Here is a 20,158-nt window from a genome sequence, read left to right as displayed (position 1 = left end):
ATCGCATTGTGCAGTGTGCGTGCGGCACTGCGAAGACAAGGCTCAATTCGTTCGATGTCTCCGTCCTTCAAGGCCTCCCCGTCATGGCCGTAGAACAAGGAAATGCAGAGTCAGACACTACATTCATGAGCTCATTGGGGCACAACTGCGGGTCCGTCAGCTTGTTGCGGAACTCCAAGGACGTGTCCGAGTCGTTCCACGACCCCGGACAGTTGTGCTTCGACCAAATGATGCAGCCGTCGGTCGCAAAACAAATCGTGCCGGTCACGAAGACCGAGTGCAGCCAGCCATTGTACATGGCGTTTTGAAGGTCGGCGTTAGAGGGCTGCTGGACCTGTACATTACCCACGTCACATCCGTCTAAAGTTAGTAGATATAGACTAAAAGCAGCTAATATCATTCACATGTACAGTACACGCACGCGTAAGTTTTTACCGTCGATAAATCCGAACGTGTGGGTCAGCAAAGGTTCGCGTTTGTTGACCATGCGTGCAAGCTCCACCTGACGTGAGGGCGAGGGCCAGGAGATGCGTGCAGGTGCGTAACCAGTCAGCGCTAGCGACAGCGCTTCTTCGGCCTTGCGCAGCGTTCGTGATAGAGTGCTTGGCGGCACCCCGAACGTGATGCACAGCGAGCTCTGTTCCATAGAGCCCACGTAGAAACTTAGTACGAGCCCCAGCACTTGGTGTAGGTAGCGCAGCTTTGGGGGACGGCCTCGTGACGACGGGGGCGGGAGGTCGTAGAAGCTAGCGAACCTACCCAGCAACTGATGAAATGCACCCCTATATACATGTACATCGAGGAGGTGTTAGCGTAGGAGTAGAGTCATAGATGTTAGTTGCAGCTTACCTGGTTAGACTCGTTGCATTCAGAAAATTCAGGTCGGAGCCATGCTTGTAGAGAGTCATCCATGCGGACTCGCACGGTGCATCGAGGCACCGAGTAGTCAGGTAGTGGCGCGCGCGCATGGCGATGCGCCATTCCTCCTCCAGCATCAACTGGTGGACGTCGCGTCGAGCGTCGCACACGCGCTCGTTGTGCGTCCTAAACGCCTCACACAGGAGCAGGAGCATGCTGTCGTCGTCCTCGAACATCGCGCTCGCAGGAGGGATCTCGAAGGGAAATGGCGACCTTCAAGCCAAACTTCAAGCAGAACTGGATAGATTTGGCTGTACAAGTGTCCCGTTCGAACTGTCCTATGTAGTGCAAACTGAATCGATATCTTTCTAACATGAGACCGTTTGAATCGACCAGAGATTGGTCATTAAGATATTTGTGGTGGACAGAATTTGGGCTATGTTGACATACTTGGTGATATGTCCTGTCATATCTGCTGCATCTATGTTGGGTGATTTCCCTATTTTTGGTAGGCGTCCATTGTATCAGGATAAGCTGTGCTGCATATATCTACGATGTGACTTACCACAGGTACGCAATCAACCCAGGAGGACCTTTCTCGTTCAAAGATTGAATTAATTTAGCGAGATCACTAACAAAAAAGCAGGGTATCTAAAGTGTTGCTACGTTCATATCCAGGGTGGACACTGTGCATGTTTTCGTGGGCTGCCGATCAAGAAAACATTCGTTTGTCCGTGCGCGAAAATACCGACCAAGGTCGCCAACTTGGTGGAGGCCTCCTCGAACAACCCCATTAAGGCGGTGCTCGCCGCGGAGCTAATCGACGTCGAAAGAATCTGTACAAAGCGGTGGGTTAACACAAGCGTCTACTATCTGATTCAGTGGGTGGGCTCGCAAGCTCACATGGGAGCCTTCGCAAAACATCCCATCGCAACTACCAGTGAGGAAAATCTGTGGAGCTCGATGATTGTCTGTCAGTTATCCAGAGACAACAATATTCTTTTTGACCAAATTTTGGTGGGACCTTAATTTGTGTTACCCATTTACACTAATGACTATTTTTGGTACCAGAACTGGGGATGGCGGGGCGCAAGCGCGCTACTCTAAGTGCGATGGGCCAGTGGTCAAATCCTGACGCGGAGACCGGGAGGTACCGGGATCAATCCCCGCCGAGTGCGGGACTTTCCACGGAGGCCGGAGATAGGCAATATCTTGGACGAGCAGCCACTCCGTGGAGTGGTCCGCCCTGCCAACCCGCACCCCGGTGTAGGATAGTTGGGTGGGCTGGAGGCTCCAAGTGCCGAAAAATGCCCCATAGTGTAATGAGGGATGTCAGAACCCGGTCCCGACATGGGTCGGATAGTCACAGGCATCCCCACCAGAGCAAGCCTCAAGCCTGGTGTGTGGGTTCTGGTGGCTTAAATCTCTAAGTGCAAGTAGGTGATCACTACACCGTATTGGCCTCAGCCTCCTCGAATGATTCAAATTCTTGTTCAGGTAGTGGCACTATCTCGAAGTGTGGTTCGTCATTTTGAACAACCAGGACAGTACTGGACGCCCTCTAGCTAAATGCGATGAAACTTTTGCGCAACTTGGGATGTGCTATACTGAATTAGGCGCCTTTTTCATCTATTTGCAGTCAACGCATGTATAAACTGGTACTGGGAGACCAGCTTGCTGGTTTATCAGCCTCACGAACTTTAATGAGAATAACGCCGCGCAATGGTGACATTGGCACGATCCTGTTGTCGAAGCCCCCGCTGCTAGAGCGACAAGCTTGGCGGTATTTTTGTATTAGTATTGGGGTGCTGCATCAGAGTTTGAAACTTATCCTGCGAGCACGTTTCATTTTGTATAGCTCTAGCCTGCTCTACAACTTGCACAATGGAAGCCTCCCAGACCATAGCATCGCCTCTAGTTTTAATAACACGACAGGTTCGCGACATCACGAGAGTTCACCTTGTGGCACCGCGACACCACAGAGGGCTATTTCTGAATTGTTTGCGGATAAGTCAGTACTTAGTTTGTCTGAGGCTAACCGCACAGATCTTCTCCTCCAACGAAAAAAAATTCGAGTAGAAAAATCTAGCCTCCCAGCGAAGGTGCAGCAACCTTGTTTAATGTCTATAGGCTACGTTTTTAGCATGCTGCTGCCAAGAAACAGCAAAATGCAGCGGCAACTTTTTACGGTTTATAGTCTACACAGCATTGACCAAATTTTGGCGGGACCTTAATTTGTGCTACCCATTTACACTAATGACTATTTTTGGTACCTCGAGCTCCCTCCACAGATTTTCCTTTCGAGCGAGGAGCTGTTGCCCTGCCCACTTCACCTTGCCCCAGTATGGAGACTCACCATCCCAGGGAACGTGTGGAGCTTGCTCTCTTCCCAGTTGTCGCGACAACTGGCTCGGAAGATGCGAAGGAATGTGGCACAGCGGAAATGAGATCGTGAACGGCCCTCAGTCGAACCGACTCACTTCCGAATCGGCTGACTCCCGTTTCCGCAGCCTTGATAAGACCTTGGAACGCCTCGCTGCGTCCGGGCGCGATGCACCAGCGGAACTTGCTCTTACTCGTCGTAGTCGCCTTCGCAGCGTGTGCGTCGGACGTCGCCTACGCCAAGAATGCCGTCCGAGCCACCGACGCCGTGAACGGCGACACCACTCACCGCAACCTCAAGGGCAACGCGGAGATAGTCAACGCCGCCTACGCCAAGAATGCCATCCGAGCCACCGACGCCGTGAACGGCGACACCACTCACCGCAACCTCAAGGGCAACGCGGAGATAGTCAACGCCGCCGCTGCAGAGGATGAAGAGAGAGGAATAATAAATTTCAAGATGCCCGGCTTCCTGACTAGATTTTTCCCGAAGAACTCCAAGATCAGCAGCGCCGTGCAGAGCAGCCCGGAAGTTGTCAAGGCCATCAACGACCCCAAGGTCGGCCAGACCATCAAGGAGCTGGAGGGGAAGAAGGGGCTCATTGATCACTTGATGGGGCTTCCTGTCGTCAGGCACATCGCAAAGCGAATGGAGGGTAAGCCGTTGACCACGAACAACGTCAAGGAAATTGGAGTCGTCGTCATGAAGTCCTCGGGCAGGTCGAAGAATTTGTTGGAACATCTCTGGGTCAATCATGGGACGGGCTTCTTGTTCGGACTCGGTATTTTCTTCCTCTTCTGGTGCGTTTACCGTGGAATGTACGGGTAAGATGTTCATACCGCCGCAATACAAGTCCTACACACAACATGTTATTACTGCTCAGCTGTGCTTGTTTCATTAAACGAAGTTGAATGCCGGCAACATCAAAAACTGGTGCTGATGATTTTATCTTTTGCTATCGAAAACTCCACTGCTTGGAGGAAGTTTTGATTGAGAGAATACGGCTAAGAAGTACAATATTATACATGTACGCTGTGCTGTAGAGAACCAACCCCAAACGAATGTTTTCTTGATCGGCAGCCCACGAAAACATGCACAGTGGCCACCCTGGATATTAACGTAGCAACACTTTAGATACCCTGCTTTTTTGTTAGTGATCGCGCTAAATTAATTCAATCTTTGAACGAGAAAGGTCCTCCTGGGTTGATTGCGTACCTGTGGTAAGCCACATCGTAGATACATGTAGCACTGCATATTGCTAAACCAGTAATTTGTTTGAGCATGGAAAAGCGTTGGAACTTCTTGCACCCGTGGTGCGCCCTGCTCGCGGGTTCACTCTCGTACGATGATCCAGTGGCAGAAGGCTTGAAGTGACACCCCAAGCAGCGAGTGTTTCAAGTGCTCGTGCTCGAATTATCCGAATCGCCCGGGGACTTTTACGATGGAGACAACGAAATCCTATTAATCCGTGAATTCCTCGCGCTGTTGGCAGCTATCGAACAAGTGGACTACGACGCGTGGAGATACTTACTGCTGTAGAGAAACACTGGAGTGCCGTTGAGGCGAGAGGGACATGAAAGTTCGAAGACAAAATCAACATTAACTTTGAGTTAATCCTAGCTTTCCGCACAGAGCACGACCTACTCGACATCCTTGCAGGGAAGCCGAAAACGCAATAAGTACTGATTGTTCATCGAGACATCAAATAAGCAATTTTCTTTAGTAAGGTCACCAACAATAATAAATAATTGGATTTTCATGATCAGGCAAATAATTTTTTGAACATGTCCAGCTCAAGGGCAAAGGCATTACACACCATGAATCAACAACAGCTATACATCTCGATCGTTGGCGTTCACTTGAATATCACTTGAAAAGCAGTATCTCGAGCATCGTCTAGTGTGCCGGGTTCAACAGTCTCTCAGTGAGGGGGACCACATTGAAAGTTGGGAGTAATAAATTATGGGTACGTGTGGTTGGGCGAGATAAATTATTAGATTGGCGCTGGTGTTTCTTGAAAACTCTGCACGCAATTTCTCTCCACAGCCACGATGAGACAGAAGAGCGCACTTCGCTCTTGAAGTATCCGATTATACTTGGTCAGTCGAACAATCATCCGCTACGGACAGAATGTCATCCTTGGGCCTACTGATCGTAAAATGCCCGCTTGGACCAGCACGATGAAGTATCAGATTGGGATATCGTTTACACTGTCTTTTTCATGATGAGGATTCGTTCGTGTGCGATTGGTTAAGTCCTCACCAGCACCCTTTTTCCACGAGGGCATCAATTTAGTCGCTTTCTGAACTAGAGGGCCATTTGAAAAAAGCGGCAGTTCTCGCGGATGATATCCCGGTGAAAGTACACTCGTCGAATAACTGGATCAGCCGCAAAACCGAAGATCTTGGAGAGCACGAGCTGGTCGAACTCATTAACAGGTCCATTGGCTCGAGGTGATCCTTGCCTGGACCGCTTAGTACTCGTTTCCGTGAACGCCTTACGAACTGACACGACACTCAAGAATGCAGCCTTGTTCTCTAGAGAAAGAGTCTCTCGAGGAGCCCACATGGCCTGGAGATGGTACGCCCGGAACTCATCGAAATACGAGTCGTATTCGAGCGGTGCAACAACCTCAAGATACTCCAAAGTGCGATTGGTCTCCAGTAGTTGAAGCAATGCAGTCACATCTTCTTCTGTACGACACCGGTAATTGGCGGTCTGGTCGTCTGGCACACAGCGACAGAGATGAACCCGCAACTTTTTTAAACATCTCGACAATGGGTTACTCAAGTCAGCAAAGTCCGACAAAGATGCGGCAAGGTTGGCCCAATTGTACGTCAGGGTTGGAAGATTTCGCTTGCTCTTATGAAATTCAGAGAAGTTGAGGCGGATATCCACGGCACCTTCATACAGTACTAGCTCCTCAAGAAGGGGGCAGCATTGAAGTACGGCGTTGTCGTCAAACTGTGCCTTTCCTTTCCCGATAGTCAAGTACTTCAGGTTCGATCCAACCTCCTCGAGGAAACGTGGGAACCCACTTGTGTCTTGGACCTGGTTGTCATCAAAACCAATTGTGAAAGATTTCAGCTCGCACGGCCCACTTTCTGCCAGAAGCACACTGTCAGGGAACATTAGGTCATAGCGCTGAACTTCGCATCGCCCATGCCCTGGGACTAGCACGTTGACCCACTCGCTTTCGCCATCGTCACTAAATGTCCAAACACGCTGTGCGGGCCTATCAAGTTTGAGGTCATTCGTTGAACGGATAGGCGCGCCAACATGCCACCTAATCAAGGCTTCGTCGTCGATTATCGCTGCTCGCTCGCCAATTTGCCCCCGAGGCGTTCCAAAAATGTATTCCTCGGGGTGTTCAGACCCCAGAACAGCTACAAAACTCTCCACATCTGCTTCGCGCATTGTGCCAATGGACTTTATACACAGCCTCTCCACCGCTGAGTAGCTCTGTGCTCTTCTTGAAAAGAGTCCGTAGGCTATCCATTTCCACCAGGAGGCTCTATCAGCGCTGTAGTGCTCCGGTTCCCAAAACTGCAGATCCAATGTAAGCTCCCGGGTTGACTGAGTGTGAGCTATCGCAGAGAACGCCATCTCCAAAGCTAGCTCTGGCAACGTCGGAAAGCAAGCCAAGTACAACGAGCCTAATTGTCCCTGGGGCGTCTCTGGGCTTGGCGATCGCAACACCGGCGCATCGTTTGCCATAATCTTTCTCATCAAGTGCGCGAATATCCGCTGCCCGATAGGCACGCCTCCTATGTAGTCCATGTGAAGAGGTATCTCCAGGTGATTAACGCGAGCATTCCTGCGCATGACACTTAGCAGTGTACTGAACACATCCTGGTCAATAGTGACAGTGTGAAGGCATTCCACGATCATGGGCTCCAGCTTGAAAGTACACCTCATCTCCCCAGCACGCAGGGGTTGTTCATCGTATGCGCGCCACTGTCGCTTAATATCCGACTCCGCTTTCATGCATTGGACAAGTTCGCTCATCTGAGCGAAGCCGGAAGTAAAGTGCACGTGGACTGGGATCGAGATATCCACCCCACCTGGTTGAGCTCCCATCGCTGCGATTCTAGACAAGTACGTCACGTACGCCTGACTCACCCGTTCGCGCTGCGATAGCCCGCAAGAGATATTAAGGGCCTGGTACGCGATGACTTTATGGCGGTTGAGGTTCTGGGCGGTCATCAGGTCACGCTCGACGCGCGAATCTAGGATCACCTCGAAGCGAACTGGGATTTTATCTTCAAAAATCTCGAACCCTTCCTCATCCAGCGGCACTTCGCAGTGCTCCTCCAATAGAAATCTCCACGCAACGTGGTCGATGTGCTCCACTGCTGCCAGCAGCGCGAGAGTCTCGCGGATTAACTGGATCCAGTTGCCTCCGTCGTAAAAATCCCCGGGATCTTCGAAAAATCCGCCGGGACGGCGGGGACGAGCACCCTCAGCACCCGCTGCTTGGGGTGCCACAACAGCCCTTCCGCCTCCGTCGCTTTGTACGTGATGAGCCCTAGACTACTCAGCTTGCTGCACCACGGGCGCAAAAAGCCCCAACGCTCTTCCAGGTGGGGTAACATCTAATGCTGGACAGAGTGGATTTACATAATATGTAAAAACCGGTTTTTGGATATTATCCAAAGCAGTACCAATAAAATGGTACATATGAGAACGCACAGAACGAAATGTTACTTTTCCCAAAACACGATTTCTGCGATTGATGGCTCAATCGAAAGATCTTTATTCACTCTATCCAAGTATGTAGGTCTTGCTATTTTGTTGAGGTTGCACTTCGCTGTCTGATCGACTGGATCCCTACCGCGAGGCAGACGGCCTGCGCGTGCTGGCACGTGTCACCGGGGTCTGTGGTTGAAGATGGGAAGATCTCGCAACCTGATTGGCTGGACTATCTCTGATACTGGAATGTGATTGGACGACAACTTCAATTGGGGTGCTTATGATTTGCAAGTGTTGAGTCAACCGTTTTGAGCCGCAGCCGTGACTAGGCGGATCAGCCTTACGACTGGCAACTTCGTTTGGACCGCAACCGAGATCGTTTGGACCACATCTACAAGCCTCACCTACTAGGGAACATTGCATACAGTAGGGACTACTAGCTAGCAAACACACTAACCTAAATCGAGCTCGGATTTCCTTCCAACTACTCACTCGACTACCAAGCCTCATTCGCACACTCTCAATTGGTTATGAGCCCAAGCTACGCGGACACCGTCAAGCTCGTGGAAGATAACTACTTCCACTGGGAGTTCAACATGCGGATGAACCTCTCGCGCAAGGGACTGCTGCCTCACATCATCAAGGCGGAGTTCGACCCGGTGAGCAACCGGGCCACGGATGCATGGAAGACCGACGATCTGAAAGCCCTTGGAGTGATCGCTGGCGACGTCAGCCTCACATTCCAAGTCTACATCCGTGGTGCGATGACTGCGATGGACGCATGGACCATGCTCCAGGAGCAGTTCAACCGGAGCACGCTCAAGAACCGACTCCTCGTCACCAAAAAGCTGCATAACTTCAAGATGAAGCCCGGTACGCGGTTCACGACGCACGTGGACCGATTCAAGGAAATCGTGCTCCAAATGGAGACGGTTGGTGAGCCTCTCGACGAGACCCGCCAACTCGTGCTGCTGCTCGGCAGTTTGACCGATGAGTACCGGATGATCAGTACCGTGCTCGAGAACACGCCGAACATGACGCTCTCGTACGCAATCCAAGCGCTCGCTGGTGTTGAAGCCTCGGATGAATCGTCACCGGCTCGAGAGAAGGCGTTTGCTACGAAGAAGAAGGAGAATTTCAAGCATCGGTTCAACGGCAAGTGCTTCTACTGCAAGAAGACTGGCCACAAGGAATTCGAGTGCCGGAAGAAGAAGGGCGACAACGAACGTGGGCAAGTCGCGCAGGCTGTGCCCGACTTCGCGTTTACGGCAACGAGTTCGATGGAGAAGTCGGAGTGGCTCGTGGACTCCGGTGCCAGCTCGCACACAACCAGCGTCCGGGACGAGTTCGCGTCCATGAAGGAGCTGAAGACGTCAGTCCGCATCACGATCGCGGATTGCACGAAGATCGACGCAGTTACAAAGGGCGCCGTCGGAATGAAGCGGATGGACGGAACGTCTGTCACGCTGTCGGTTGTGCTATACATCCCTGAAGTTGATGGAAGCCTCATCTCGGTTGCGAAGCTGGCCGAGAAGGACGTCGTCGCGCAGTTCAGCAAGGACAAGTGTGTCTTTCGCTATGGTGATGCTACCGTCATGGAGGCCAAGCGTTTTGGAAACGTCTACAAGTTGAAGACAGTGGGGGGCGAGGTGTGTCGTGCGGCGACGACATCTCGTAAGGAGCCATGGGCCGTAGTGCACGCCCGTCTCAGCCACATCCCGTTCAAACGTTACGAACAGCTGTTGACCATGGTAGAGAGAGTGCCTTGCGTTTCGGATGGTGTCACAAGTGGTACCGTCTGCGCAGGCTGCTGCATGGGCAACATGAGAGCGGACGACTATCCCCGACACCCGGAGAAGCTCGTCAAGAGTGCAGGCGTACTGGATCTGGTGCACACAGACGTGATGGGTCCGATGCAGACCAAGACACCCGGTGGCTGCACGAATGTGGTAACCTTCATTGATGACTTCTCACGTCACGTGACCATCTACTTCATGAAGGCCAAATCGGAAGTGCTGTCGAAGTTCAAGATCTTCAAGGCAGCAATGGAGAACGCAACAGACAAGATGATCAAGCGCCTACGTTCTGACAATGGCAGCGAGTACACGGGCAAGCTGTTCAAGGCCTACCTCGACCGCAGTGGCATCAAGCATGAAAAGACGGTGCCATACACGCCTTAGCAGAATGGACTGGCTGAGCGCATGAACCGAAGTCTGGTGGAGATGGCGCGCGGTAAGCTTTACCGCGAAGCCATCGAGAAGAAGTGGTGGGCTGAAGCCGTAAACACGGCTGCGTGGATCATCAACCGGCTCCCCAACTCGGTGAACGTCAAGACGCCCTACGAAATTGTGCATGGAGCCAAGCCGCAGCTCAAGAACATGAAGGTATTTGGTTCAGTCGGCTACGCGCACATTCTCGACGACAAGCGTCGCAAGTTTGATGCCAAGGCCTTCAAGTGTCGTTTCGTGGGCTACGAGGATGGTGTCAAGGGATACCGAGTTCTCAACGTGGTGACGGGAAGGTGCAAATCGTGCGCACCGTGAAGTTCGTGGAAACAACAAGTCTGGATGACATGGTGGAGAAAATGGAGCTGGATGACGATGAAGTCAAGGTGGAGCAGCCCAGCCATGGTGGGTATCAACCGGACGAGTCAGGACAAGTCGTGCCAATGGATTCTGAAGTTGGGGACGTGATCCCACTTCAACGTGACATGGGCGTAAACGATCCGATCGTGCCATACGGATCGACACATCATATGATTACCCGATCGCGTGCTCGCCACATTGACGATACAACGGGTCCTGAAGAGGCAGGCGCTCGCAAGAAGCAAGTCGTGGCACCCTCGACTACTGGCACGAAGCGCCAGAAAATGATGCAAGACAGAGTTCAGGTTAACGGGGACCAACATGCAATTGAAGGTGGCCAAGCAATGGCTGCAACGGAAGAGGTCCCGACGTCATATGAAGAAGCTATGGCGAGTGCAATTGAAGGTGGCCAAGCAATGGCTGCAATGGAAGAGGTCCCGACGTCATATGAAGAAGCTATGGCGAGTGCGGACCAAGTGGAATGGAAGAGGGCTATGCAGAGCGAGTTGAAGTCGCTCGTAGCAAACAAGACATGGAAGCTGGTGCCGAGACCAGCTCACCAACGACCGATCGGCTGTCGTTGCGTATTCGCATTGAAACGCAACGAGAAGGGACAAGTCATTCGTCACAAGGCCCGTCTCGTAGCCAAGGGTTACTCGCAACGTCACGGAGTGGACTATGAAGAGACGTACGCCCCGGTGGCTTACCTGAACTCGATTCGCGCCAAACTGGCGAAGCGCGTCGCAGATGGATACGACATCGAGCAATGCGACGTCGACACCGCATTCCTGTACGGCAAGCTAGAAGAAGAAATCTACATGGACTTGCCAGAGGGACTCCGAGACCTCTTGACACTTGCCGAAGAAGACGGTGAAGAGGACGTCGTTTGCATGTTGCTGCAAAGTTTGTACGGACTCAAGCAGGCGTCACGAGTATGGAACCAAATGATTGACGCGCACCTCAAGGTGATGGGATTCAAGCCTGCTGACGCCGACCCGTGTGTGTACACAAGAGGGGACGGAGACGATCACTGCATTGTGTGTCTCTACGTGGACGACATGCTGATCGCATCGCGGGACAATGCGGTGATTACATCGGTGAAGGCTGGAATCGCGGAGAAGTTTCGAATGAAGGACCTCGGGCGCGCACGTTTCATTCTTGGAATTGAGATCGACTACAACATGGATCGCAAGACACTGAGGATCTCTCAACAAGCGTACACCGAGTCGATCATCAAGAAGTTTGGGCAAGAGAACGCGAAGCCGTGCACATCGCCTATGGAAGCTGGAGTTCATCTGACCAAGGCCGATGAACCGCAGGCGGAAGAAGAGAAGACCAAGATGAAGTCGAAGCCCTACCGATCGCTGGTGGGCAGCCTGATGTACCTGGCATGTGGAACACGACCTGACATTTCGGTCGTGGTTGCCAAGTTGAGTCGTTTTCTGGCGAACCCTGGCCAGAAGCACTGGGACGCCGGAATCAAGGTAGTGCGCTACCTACTGAAGACCAAGGACGTGGGCATCACGTACGATGGGTTATGTGGAACCGAGCTCGTCGCCTACTCCGATGCGGACTGGGCCGGCAGCCGCGACGACCGTCGTTCCGTAAGCGGGACGATGTTAATGATGTGCGGTGCTCCTGTGGTGTGGCGTTCGACGTATCAGAAGACTGTCGCGTTAAGTTCTACATAGGCCGAGTATATGGCGCTGAGCGAATGCGTGAAGGAGTGCGTCTGGATGCACCGTCTATTGAAGGACATTGGCACTGAACAAGTGGGGCTACGGTGATCTACGAAGACAACCACGGCGCGATGGCACTGGCGAAGAATGTTGGATACCAAGCTCGCACGAAGCACATCGACATCCGCTACCACTTCATTCGCGAGAAGGTGGTGAGCAACGAAGTCGAGCTGGAGTATGTGGAGACCGAAAACTAGCTCGCAGACTTCATGACGAAGGGTCTATCGTCGAAGATGCTGCGCTACTTGATGATGTGTAGCAACGTTGGACCCAAGCTCGAGACATCGAATTGAGTGGGAGTGTTGAGGTTGCACTTCGCTGTCTGATCGACTGGATCCCTACCGCGAGCCAGACGGCCTGCGCGTGCTAGCACGTGCCACCGGGGTCTGTGGTTGAAGATGGGAAGATCTCGCAACCTGATTGGCTGGACTATCTCTGATACTGGAATGTGATTGGACGACAACTTCAATTTGGGTGCTTATGATTTGCAAGTGTTGAGTCAACCGTTTTGAGCCGCAGCCGTGACTAGGCGGATCAGCCTTACGACTGGCAACTTCGTTTGGACCGCAGCCGAGATCGTTTGGACCACATCTACAAGCCTCACCTACTAGGGAACATTGCATACAGTAGGGACTACTAGCTAGCAAACACACTAACCTAAATCGAGCTCGGATTTCCTTCCAACTACTCACTCGACTACCAAGCCTCATTCGCACAGTCTCAATTTATTTAAACCTCGAGTGCTCGATGAGGTAGCAGCTATGAAAAATTTGGAAGTTGACATTTTTCTTAAGTTCGGTTTTTCGTTTATTGTCTGCCTAGGGATAAAATTCCGCGTGGAAGCCAAAACTGGCGTTTTTGTTAGCCAATGACGAGCGGAACAAGCTCAAAATGCTTGATCTTGTAGAGTACGCAGACTCTTCTTTGGGCTCGTGCATCAAAGAAGGTCCAAATGGAGCTATCAAGTCATAACGGATTTAAGTAGCATAGTGCGCTTCTTTGTGGTCGCACACTTAACCCCCTGGTAACCAGGCTGGTTACCAACGTCGTAACTTATGACATACTTTTTTGTTATGTCGTAACTTACGATATTGCAGTGTCAGCAACAGGTAATGATTCGAGCCATACTTAAATCAAGTAATTAAAAAATAAGATCAGGGAGGTCAAAAACAAAAATCCAGAAATGGGACAAAATGGAGGGTGCCGGATGAAGATTAGGGGAACAGCGGGCACATCGCAAAGATTAGTGGCCGACCTCCTCGTTCGAAAATCTGCTGGATGGTGCACACCCGCCGCACGACCCCTGCCGCGGGCACCGCCGCCAACCATGACGTCGACTTCCCGCATCTGTGGCGGCAGCTCCGCATGGCGGGTTGGAAGGCGAAACGACCGAACGGCCTGTCGAACGAGTGGAGATAAACTACACCTGATGGCACCCGCGTGCTCATCGGGGAGTCGGCAGTCGTGGAGTATACGCTAACATCGTGCCTGTCGAAGGAGGCCGAGCAGGACGTGGACAAGAGCGCGCATGCCGAAGGCGCGCAGGACAAGCGAGCGAGCGCGCAGAACGCGAGCGTGTACACCGAGGGCGCGCTAGACGTGGGCTCGTGTGCGCACACCGAGTGTGAGCAGAATGAGGGCGAGGAGGACGTGGGCTCGTGTGCGCACCACACGAACACGCACGCCGAGGGCGAGAAGGGCGAGAGTGCGCATGACGTGAACGCGAGCGAGCAGAACGAGGGCGCGAGCATGTACTCCGAGGCCAAGCAGGTCCAGGGCGCACACGCGGAGTGTGCCCAGACCGTGGACGAGAGCGCGAACGATGTGGGCGTAATGGACGAGAGCACGGTCGAGTAGAACGCGCTGGAAGTCCATGCGTCGAACAAAAGCGAGGCAGACGCCTTAGATGACGAAGTACGACCGTCCCAAGATTGACACTAGCATTGAGCTGACCCAGCGCACTGTGGATGCGTTGTTCGGTGCACCGAGCAACGACGAGAAGCACCACGAGCCGAGGCCTCAGGGAGTCGAACTCTGCATGGAACTGTAACACGGCCGCTTGAGTTCTCGCAGAGCGTACACGCGGATGATACTATACGGGCTGCCGCAACTAGCTTGCAGCAACTGTCCGCCCCATCAAGTCCCGACAGTGAGCAGGAAAAGAAATCCGCAGCACGAACAACCCGCCGTCGGCGCGTGAAGGTGGACGTCAACTATGTCGCGGACGACTAGAACTCCAGCAACTACGAGAGCATCAGCTCGGGCGACAGCGACAACGGCGTCGTCGAGGACGATGACCAAGATCCGGGTCACGATCAAGACGAGCTTGATGACGACGCTGTGTCTGACAGTGATGCGGTGCAGATCGACGAAGCCTTTATCGCTTCTTTGATGATTGAAGCCAGCGACCGAGACAAGCGTGCGATCAAACAGCGGCAGGCGGCGCTCCGAGAGATGCAACGGACAGCGGTGTCGTCGGGCTATGAAAATGATGCGATTGCGTACGGCGGCATGGACCTTGAAGAAGCACATCCTGTTGCCGAACTGCGGGAGGTATGTGAGTCGCCGTTGCTGACCTTGTTGTACTTTATGCCGAAGTCGCTGTGGGTCGCGATCACCACGGAGACCAACCGGTATGCGGTCCAGCAAGTCGACCGTCGGGCCCAAGCGTTACACGCAAAGCAGCGTGAGGGCCGGTGCGAGATGCTCCAGCAGATTCGCAGGCGTATCAAGTCAAAGAAAGAGTATGAGACCCACGAGATCCTGTACGTAGTCGGCCTACTTGTCGCACGCATGCTTTGTCCACAGAAGCGTCAGTTCTCGACCCACTGGTCGATGGTGGAGGATGGCGCCGTACCAGCGAGAAACTTCGAGTGGTACATGGCGCGTAACCGCTGCACCGATTTCCTACGCGACCTCCACTTCGTTAACAACGAGGCCCCACGGACGCGAGACAAGCTGTGGAAGCTTCGGCCGGTCGTGGATAAACTCCAAAAGCGGTTCCTGGCGGGGTGGTCGCTGCCGTCGGTGTTCAGCTTCGATGAGGGTGTCCTGCCCTCGACGTCCCGCCGGAACACCACTCGGATGTTCATGCCCGACAAGCCACACCGCTACGGCTCCAAAATCTTCATGACCTGCGACCCGCGAACCCATACTGCCATCGGTACGAGGTTCGGCTTTGTGTTTAGTTTATATATTCCTATGTCATAACTTACGATTGCATCGGATGATCGTGCCTCCGAATGTCGTTACTTCCTAGATTCGAGATGTAGGGGGGCAAGCGGAGACGTGAAGATCGCGGTGAGAGCACACTCGATCACAAGACGGGTGCTGCCGCGGTGGTGCGCAACCTGAAGCTTGTTCTTGCCAGCAACCGGCATCAGTGGCACGTCATTGTGGTTGACAGGTTCTACTCATCTGTGCTGCTCTGCGTCGAGCTGCTAGTCATGAATGTCTATGTCATCGGCACAGTGATTACCAACCGACTCGGCCTTGACCCTGCGCTCAAGGAGAAGCGAGCGACGCGCCCGGTCTCCATATCCCGCGGCTCCTTCAAATTTGCCAGGTCCGTTGCTATTCCGAGCATGGTAATGTTTCACTGGTGGGACCGCAAGCCCGTGCACTGCGTGCCGTCGTGTCCGAGTCGTCGATTTACCGCATCGTGAAGCTAGTCGGGCCGATATCAGTGCCGTGTCCTGAAGCGGTCACAAACTATCAGCGCTGGATGGGCGGTGTGGACGTCCACGACCAGGTCCGCCTTCAGAAGTACTCGCTCCAGACGTCGACTAAGTTCATTAAATACTACAAGAACCTGTTCTTCGGCTTTGTAGACCTGGCCCTTGTGAACGCCTACTTTTCACACAAGGAGGCAGAAGCGATGGCCGGGAAGCCGGCGTTGAAGCGGGGTGAGTGTTCGGAGTGTTGCAGAACCAGCTGCCACAGCTCAAGGCTGCAGACTTCGCTGGGGTCGTAGCGACTCCGCCGCCGGGCAGACAGAAGCGGGTGCGCGCCCCTGTGCGATTCACGCACCAGCTCGAGCAGTGTGAGAAATGGGTCACGGTCAGCGGCATGCAGAAGCGCCGCCAACGCTCGTGCAAGGTGTGCGCCTTGCTTCGATCGGACGCCAAGAAGTCGTTTGCTACAACCTTCTTCTGTGAGCGCTGCTCCCTGGACGACGCAAAATTGTGGCTCTGCAACAGAATTCGTCGTCAGTACAAGGGCGTCAACAAGATATGCTCTGAGATATGGCACGACGATTTCGATGCGGTAAAAAGCATTTCACCCACCTTGGGAAAGCGGGTGGTGCTTCGTCGTCCAGGACAGCGTGCTGGTAAGCGCAAGAAGACAAGTCGCGAACTGCAGCTCGCTCGAGCCGGCAGCTCGAGCAACAAGGAGACGGACGAGAGTGATGATGTGTAATGTCGTGTAGGAGTGGCTGTGAGCGCAGTCAGCCATGATGAGTGACACTTTCGTACGATCGCAATGCATTGTTTCTTGAACAACGTACCTTTTAGGCTTCATTATCCGTACTGGCTGGCGTGGCTTTTCAACAGTCCCGCCATTTTCTTCCCTCCGCTTCGACCGCTCTGGAGGATGTTATGACATTGACGATATCAAGGTCGAGCCAATGCAGTTTATTATACGACATTGACAGAAAAACCTTTCAAGAATTTATTCACCTATCCTCACATGGTCTCATGCACCAATACAGATTTCAAGTGAACTGCTACGTCGTAAGTTACGACATTCAATTTACCGTTTTGTGTACAAATTTCTGGTAACCAGGGGGTTAATAACCGTGCCGCTCTCGAGTTACTGGTGGCGCACACGCACTGGAACCACCTCTCCTACGTCTCTCCTACGTCTCTCCTACGTCTTAAGCAACACCTTTTAGCCACCACACGATTCACGGGAGGTTCAGCGCAGCGGCATTTAGGTTGAGGTTTCCTGTGTGCAGCTTCACACACAGCACACAGTCATCAATCGTTCTTTGTAGCGGGCAATCGTGGGAACGGACACGTTGCTCTCCCTCAGTGCCATCTTCTGAACCCCTTCCTCTCCCTCTGACATCGACGGTGACGTCTCCCCCCCCCCCCCCCCCCAGTCGCTATCACTCGTCGACGCCGCTCCTTCCGACACCACAGCGCTCAGACTGTCGGAATCGGACTCCATGTCTCGTGCGAACTTAACATCAATGGCTGACGTGCGTCAAACACAAAACCCTCGTTTTCTCATCAATTCGGATAGGTCCGATTTTCAACTGCTCATCTTTGATCGTTTTTTTTTTAAACCTCAAAATGGTAGTTAAGTATCATTTCGTTCTGCGCGATCTCATATATTGTTAGAAGCGTGACCCATTTACTTTCGAGTAGCCCACCTTCGCTCAGCTCGGCCAGTCGTGCGTGGATCACCTCGTGTTGACCACTTCCAACTAGAAAAACGAGCACTCGTCAATTTGGTTACGGGACGGCAGCTAACGACCTACTCGCGTCAAGAGCATTCTTCGACAGAGGGTCTTTAGCTCGACTACACAGGTGATCTTGCCTCTTCCGACCCGACCCAACAAAAATTGCCGACGCTCATCACTGCAGCATACCGGTACTGGTAAATGATAGCGTCCATGAGAAAAGGCCCGGGGGGGGGGGGGGTATTATTGTAACAAGCCTTGTATCTTGTCCGGCTAGTTGGGCAGATCGCACTGCTCCGCTGCGTCCGTTCGACCGCAGGACTGGAAGTTAACTCCGCACTGACCGACAGCAGCCAACCGAGCAACTACGCAGGATCGCTCGTATACGCGAACGGATCCAATTTATTAAATAGGCTAGATTACTCAATAGTCCTCAGGTAGTTCGTAGTCTCTAGCCCACGGCTAACAACCAGAACCGATCTCAATCAATACAAAGAGAGTTCACCCACCTCACGTGAGCTACTACCTCCACACTCGTTTGTTCGTTCGTTCGTTCGTTCGTTCGTTCGTTCAACCACAGCCACACTCGCAATCACGCAGCTTCACCGTCCCCAGATCCCACGTCAAGTACGTACATGGCTAATGACGGACTTTGTGTCCACCACCCGCTGGCACGTCACGCCGCCTGAAACCCAGCTAACCAATCAACTGCTTGTCCAGCTGCAGCCACGGACTGCAGAGCACCAACTCTACCGTCCCTCGTTCGCCAAATGGACTGCAGAGCACCCGTCGGCACTCTACCGTCACTCGTTCGTCCAAGAACCGCAGAGCACCCGCCGGCACTCCACCGTCCCTCGTTTGCCAATGAACCGCAGAGCACCCGTCGGCACTCTACCGCCCATCGTTCGCCCAATGACTGCAGAGTACCCGTCGGCACTCCACCGTCTCTCGTTCTCGTTCAATGAGAGCTGTCGCCCTCGTTCGTCGTCCAGCAGCTCGTCACCAAGCCGCCAATGGCGCACGTGCCACTCGTTTCCGTGCGAACAAGCTCTCAACTCCGTCCACTTGTCTCCGTGCGACCAGATTATCAAGTGAGCCCGCTTGTCTCCGCGCCTGCCAATCCTTAACTGGGTCCGCTTGCCTCCGCGCCTGCCAATTCTCAACTGGGTGGCCATCGTTCACCGCAGCTTTTGGGCCAGCTCGTGCTGCCGACCCTTCAGCTCCGAGATCTTCGCCGTCAGCCACTACCAGCCGTCCATTCCGGCCGCTGTCGTCTCGGCACGACCGCACGCTGCCAAGATCGCGTTCGTGTGGTCTCGCCACCGTCTGGATCCAGCGACCCTCCGTCACTAACTCGTGCCAGCCGTTCTCGTAGACCATGCTGGGCTCGTCGCCCAACTTGTACGGCATGTCGCCGCCGTTCATCTCCGCCGACCACCGTGTCGTGGCCACGCTCTACCGGTGCCCCCATTATATTATGATACGGCAATGCCCTCGAGTGAGTACTGTAATCAGTCATTGTCTTCGTCTGAGTATGGAGATCCATCCCCCCAACCGACTCGGATAATGCGTCGGGATGTTACACAGTGGAAATAATGGTTCGTGGAAACGGAGTTAGCGATGCCGTTCAGTTCCGAAACACCCTCGTAGCACGCCGGTGCTGCATCCCATTAGCAGCGAAAATTGATCTTACAACATTTTGGTACGATGAACCAGCGCAACCTCCTCGTACTCCTCGTAGCCGCCTTCACAGCATTAGTGTCAGACGTCACCTACGCCAAGAAAACCACCCAAACCACCAATGTCGTGAACGGTGACACCACCCACCGAGTAACAAGGCGATAGTCGGCGTTGCCGCTGTTGAGGACGAAGAGAGAATCAAGCTTCTGTGATATAATCGACGTTTGAGCTCGTAAAGGGCAAAAAGAAAAGTGATATTGCAACTTAAAGTCCGTACTCTCTTGTACTCTAGACTAGCTACTCACTTCATGGCCACTCCTTGTTGAATGCAATTGTTAGTAGGTCTGATAACGTTGTGCGTGACTGACAACTGGCAGGAAACATTTCCCGTAGTTTCAGTTTATGCTCAAACTTACAACTAACGAGCCCTAAACTAACACCGTTTGGCCTGTTCCTATCCCTTCCTGTGAAAGAAGATGAAATTCACGTATCATTTTAGTAGAGATTTATCCTGGTTTCCCGTAAAATCAGATAATGGTTGCAATCGTCCTAGCCAAATTTTGTGCACTTTGGGAGTACTAACTACGTCGAAGTAGTATTTCGTTAGGGCCAAGTGACGGCGACGAGCGGGCCAAGGGGCTCTGCTGCTGGGCGGTCCAAACAGCTCTGGCGCCGGTTCTCCGCGATGAGAGGGCCAAGCAGTTCTGGTGCCGGTACTACGAACACGTAAAACAGGCGAGAGCATTAGTCAAATCGCGCATTGCAGAAATATACGGAATAAAGTATCGAGATAGTTTACTGTCAGTTTGGCGCA

The 20,158-nt window shown here is 53.0% G+C and overlaps 3 protein-coding genes across 3 annotated transcripts; 2 read left to right on the top strand and 1 right to left on the bottom strand.

Moving 5' to 3' along the window:
- Window positions 1–3,409: 3,409 nt before the first annotated feature.
- IUM83_01972 (RxLR effector protein) lies at window positions 3,410–4,069 on the top strand (the record flags this gene model as incomplete). Its single annotated transcript, XM_067925867.1, has 1 exon — window positions 3,410–4,069. The coding sequence occupies one exon, from the start codon at window positions 3,410–3,412 to the stop codon at window positions 4,067–4,069; it is 660 nt and encodes a 219-aa protein (XP_067800602.1).
- Window positions 4,070–5,548: 1,479 nt separating this feature from the next.
- On the bottom strand, window positions 5,549–7,836 carry IUM83_01971 (uncharacterized protein; the record flags this gene model as incomplete). Its single annotated transcript, XM_067925866.1, has 3 exons — window positions 5,549–5,967; window positions 7,306–7,627; window positions 7,702–7,836. 3 exons carry the CDS (start codon window positions 7,834–7,836, stop codon window positions 5,549–5,551), a joined length of 876 nt encoding a protein of 291 aa, XP_067800599.1.
- Window positions 7,837–13,745: 5,909 nt separating this feature from the next.
- IUM83_01970 (uncharacterized protein) lies at window positions 13,746–16,676 on the top strand (the record flags this gene model as incomplete). The annotated part of the gene is made up of 4 exons (XM_067925865.1): window positions 13,746–14,105; window positions 14,490–15,420; window positions 15,872–16,162; window positions 16,231–16,676. 4 exons carry the CDS (start codon window positions 13,746–13,748, stop codon window positions 16,674–16,676), a joined length of 2,028 nt encoding a protein of 675 aa, XP_067800600.1.
- Between the last annotated feature and the right edge of the window lie 3,482 nt (window positions 16,677–20,158).

Source organism: Phytophthora cinnamomi, assembly GCF_018691715.1.
Source record: "Phytophthora cinnamomi strain GKB4 chromosome Unknown Contig0, whole genome shotgun sequence".
Classification (NCBI taxonomy): Eukaryota; Oomycota; class Peronosporomycetes; order Peronosporales; family Peronosporaceae; genus Phytophthora; species Phytophthora cinnamomi.
This window is presented reverse-complemented; position numbering and strand designations above follow the sequence as displayed.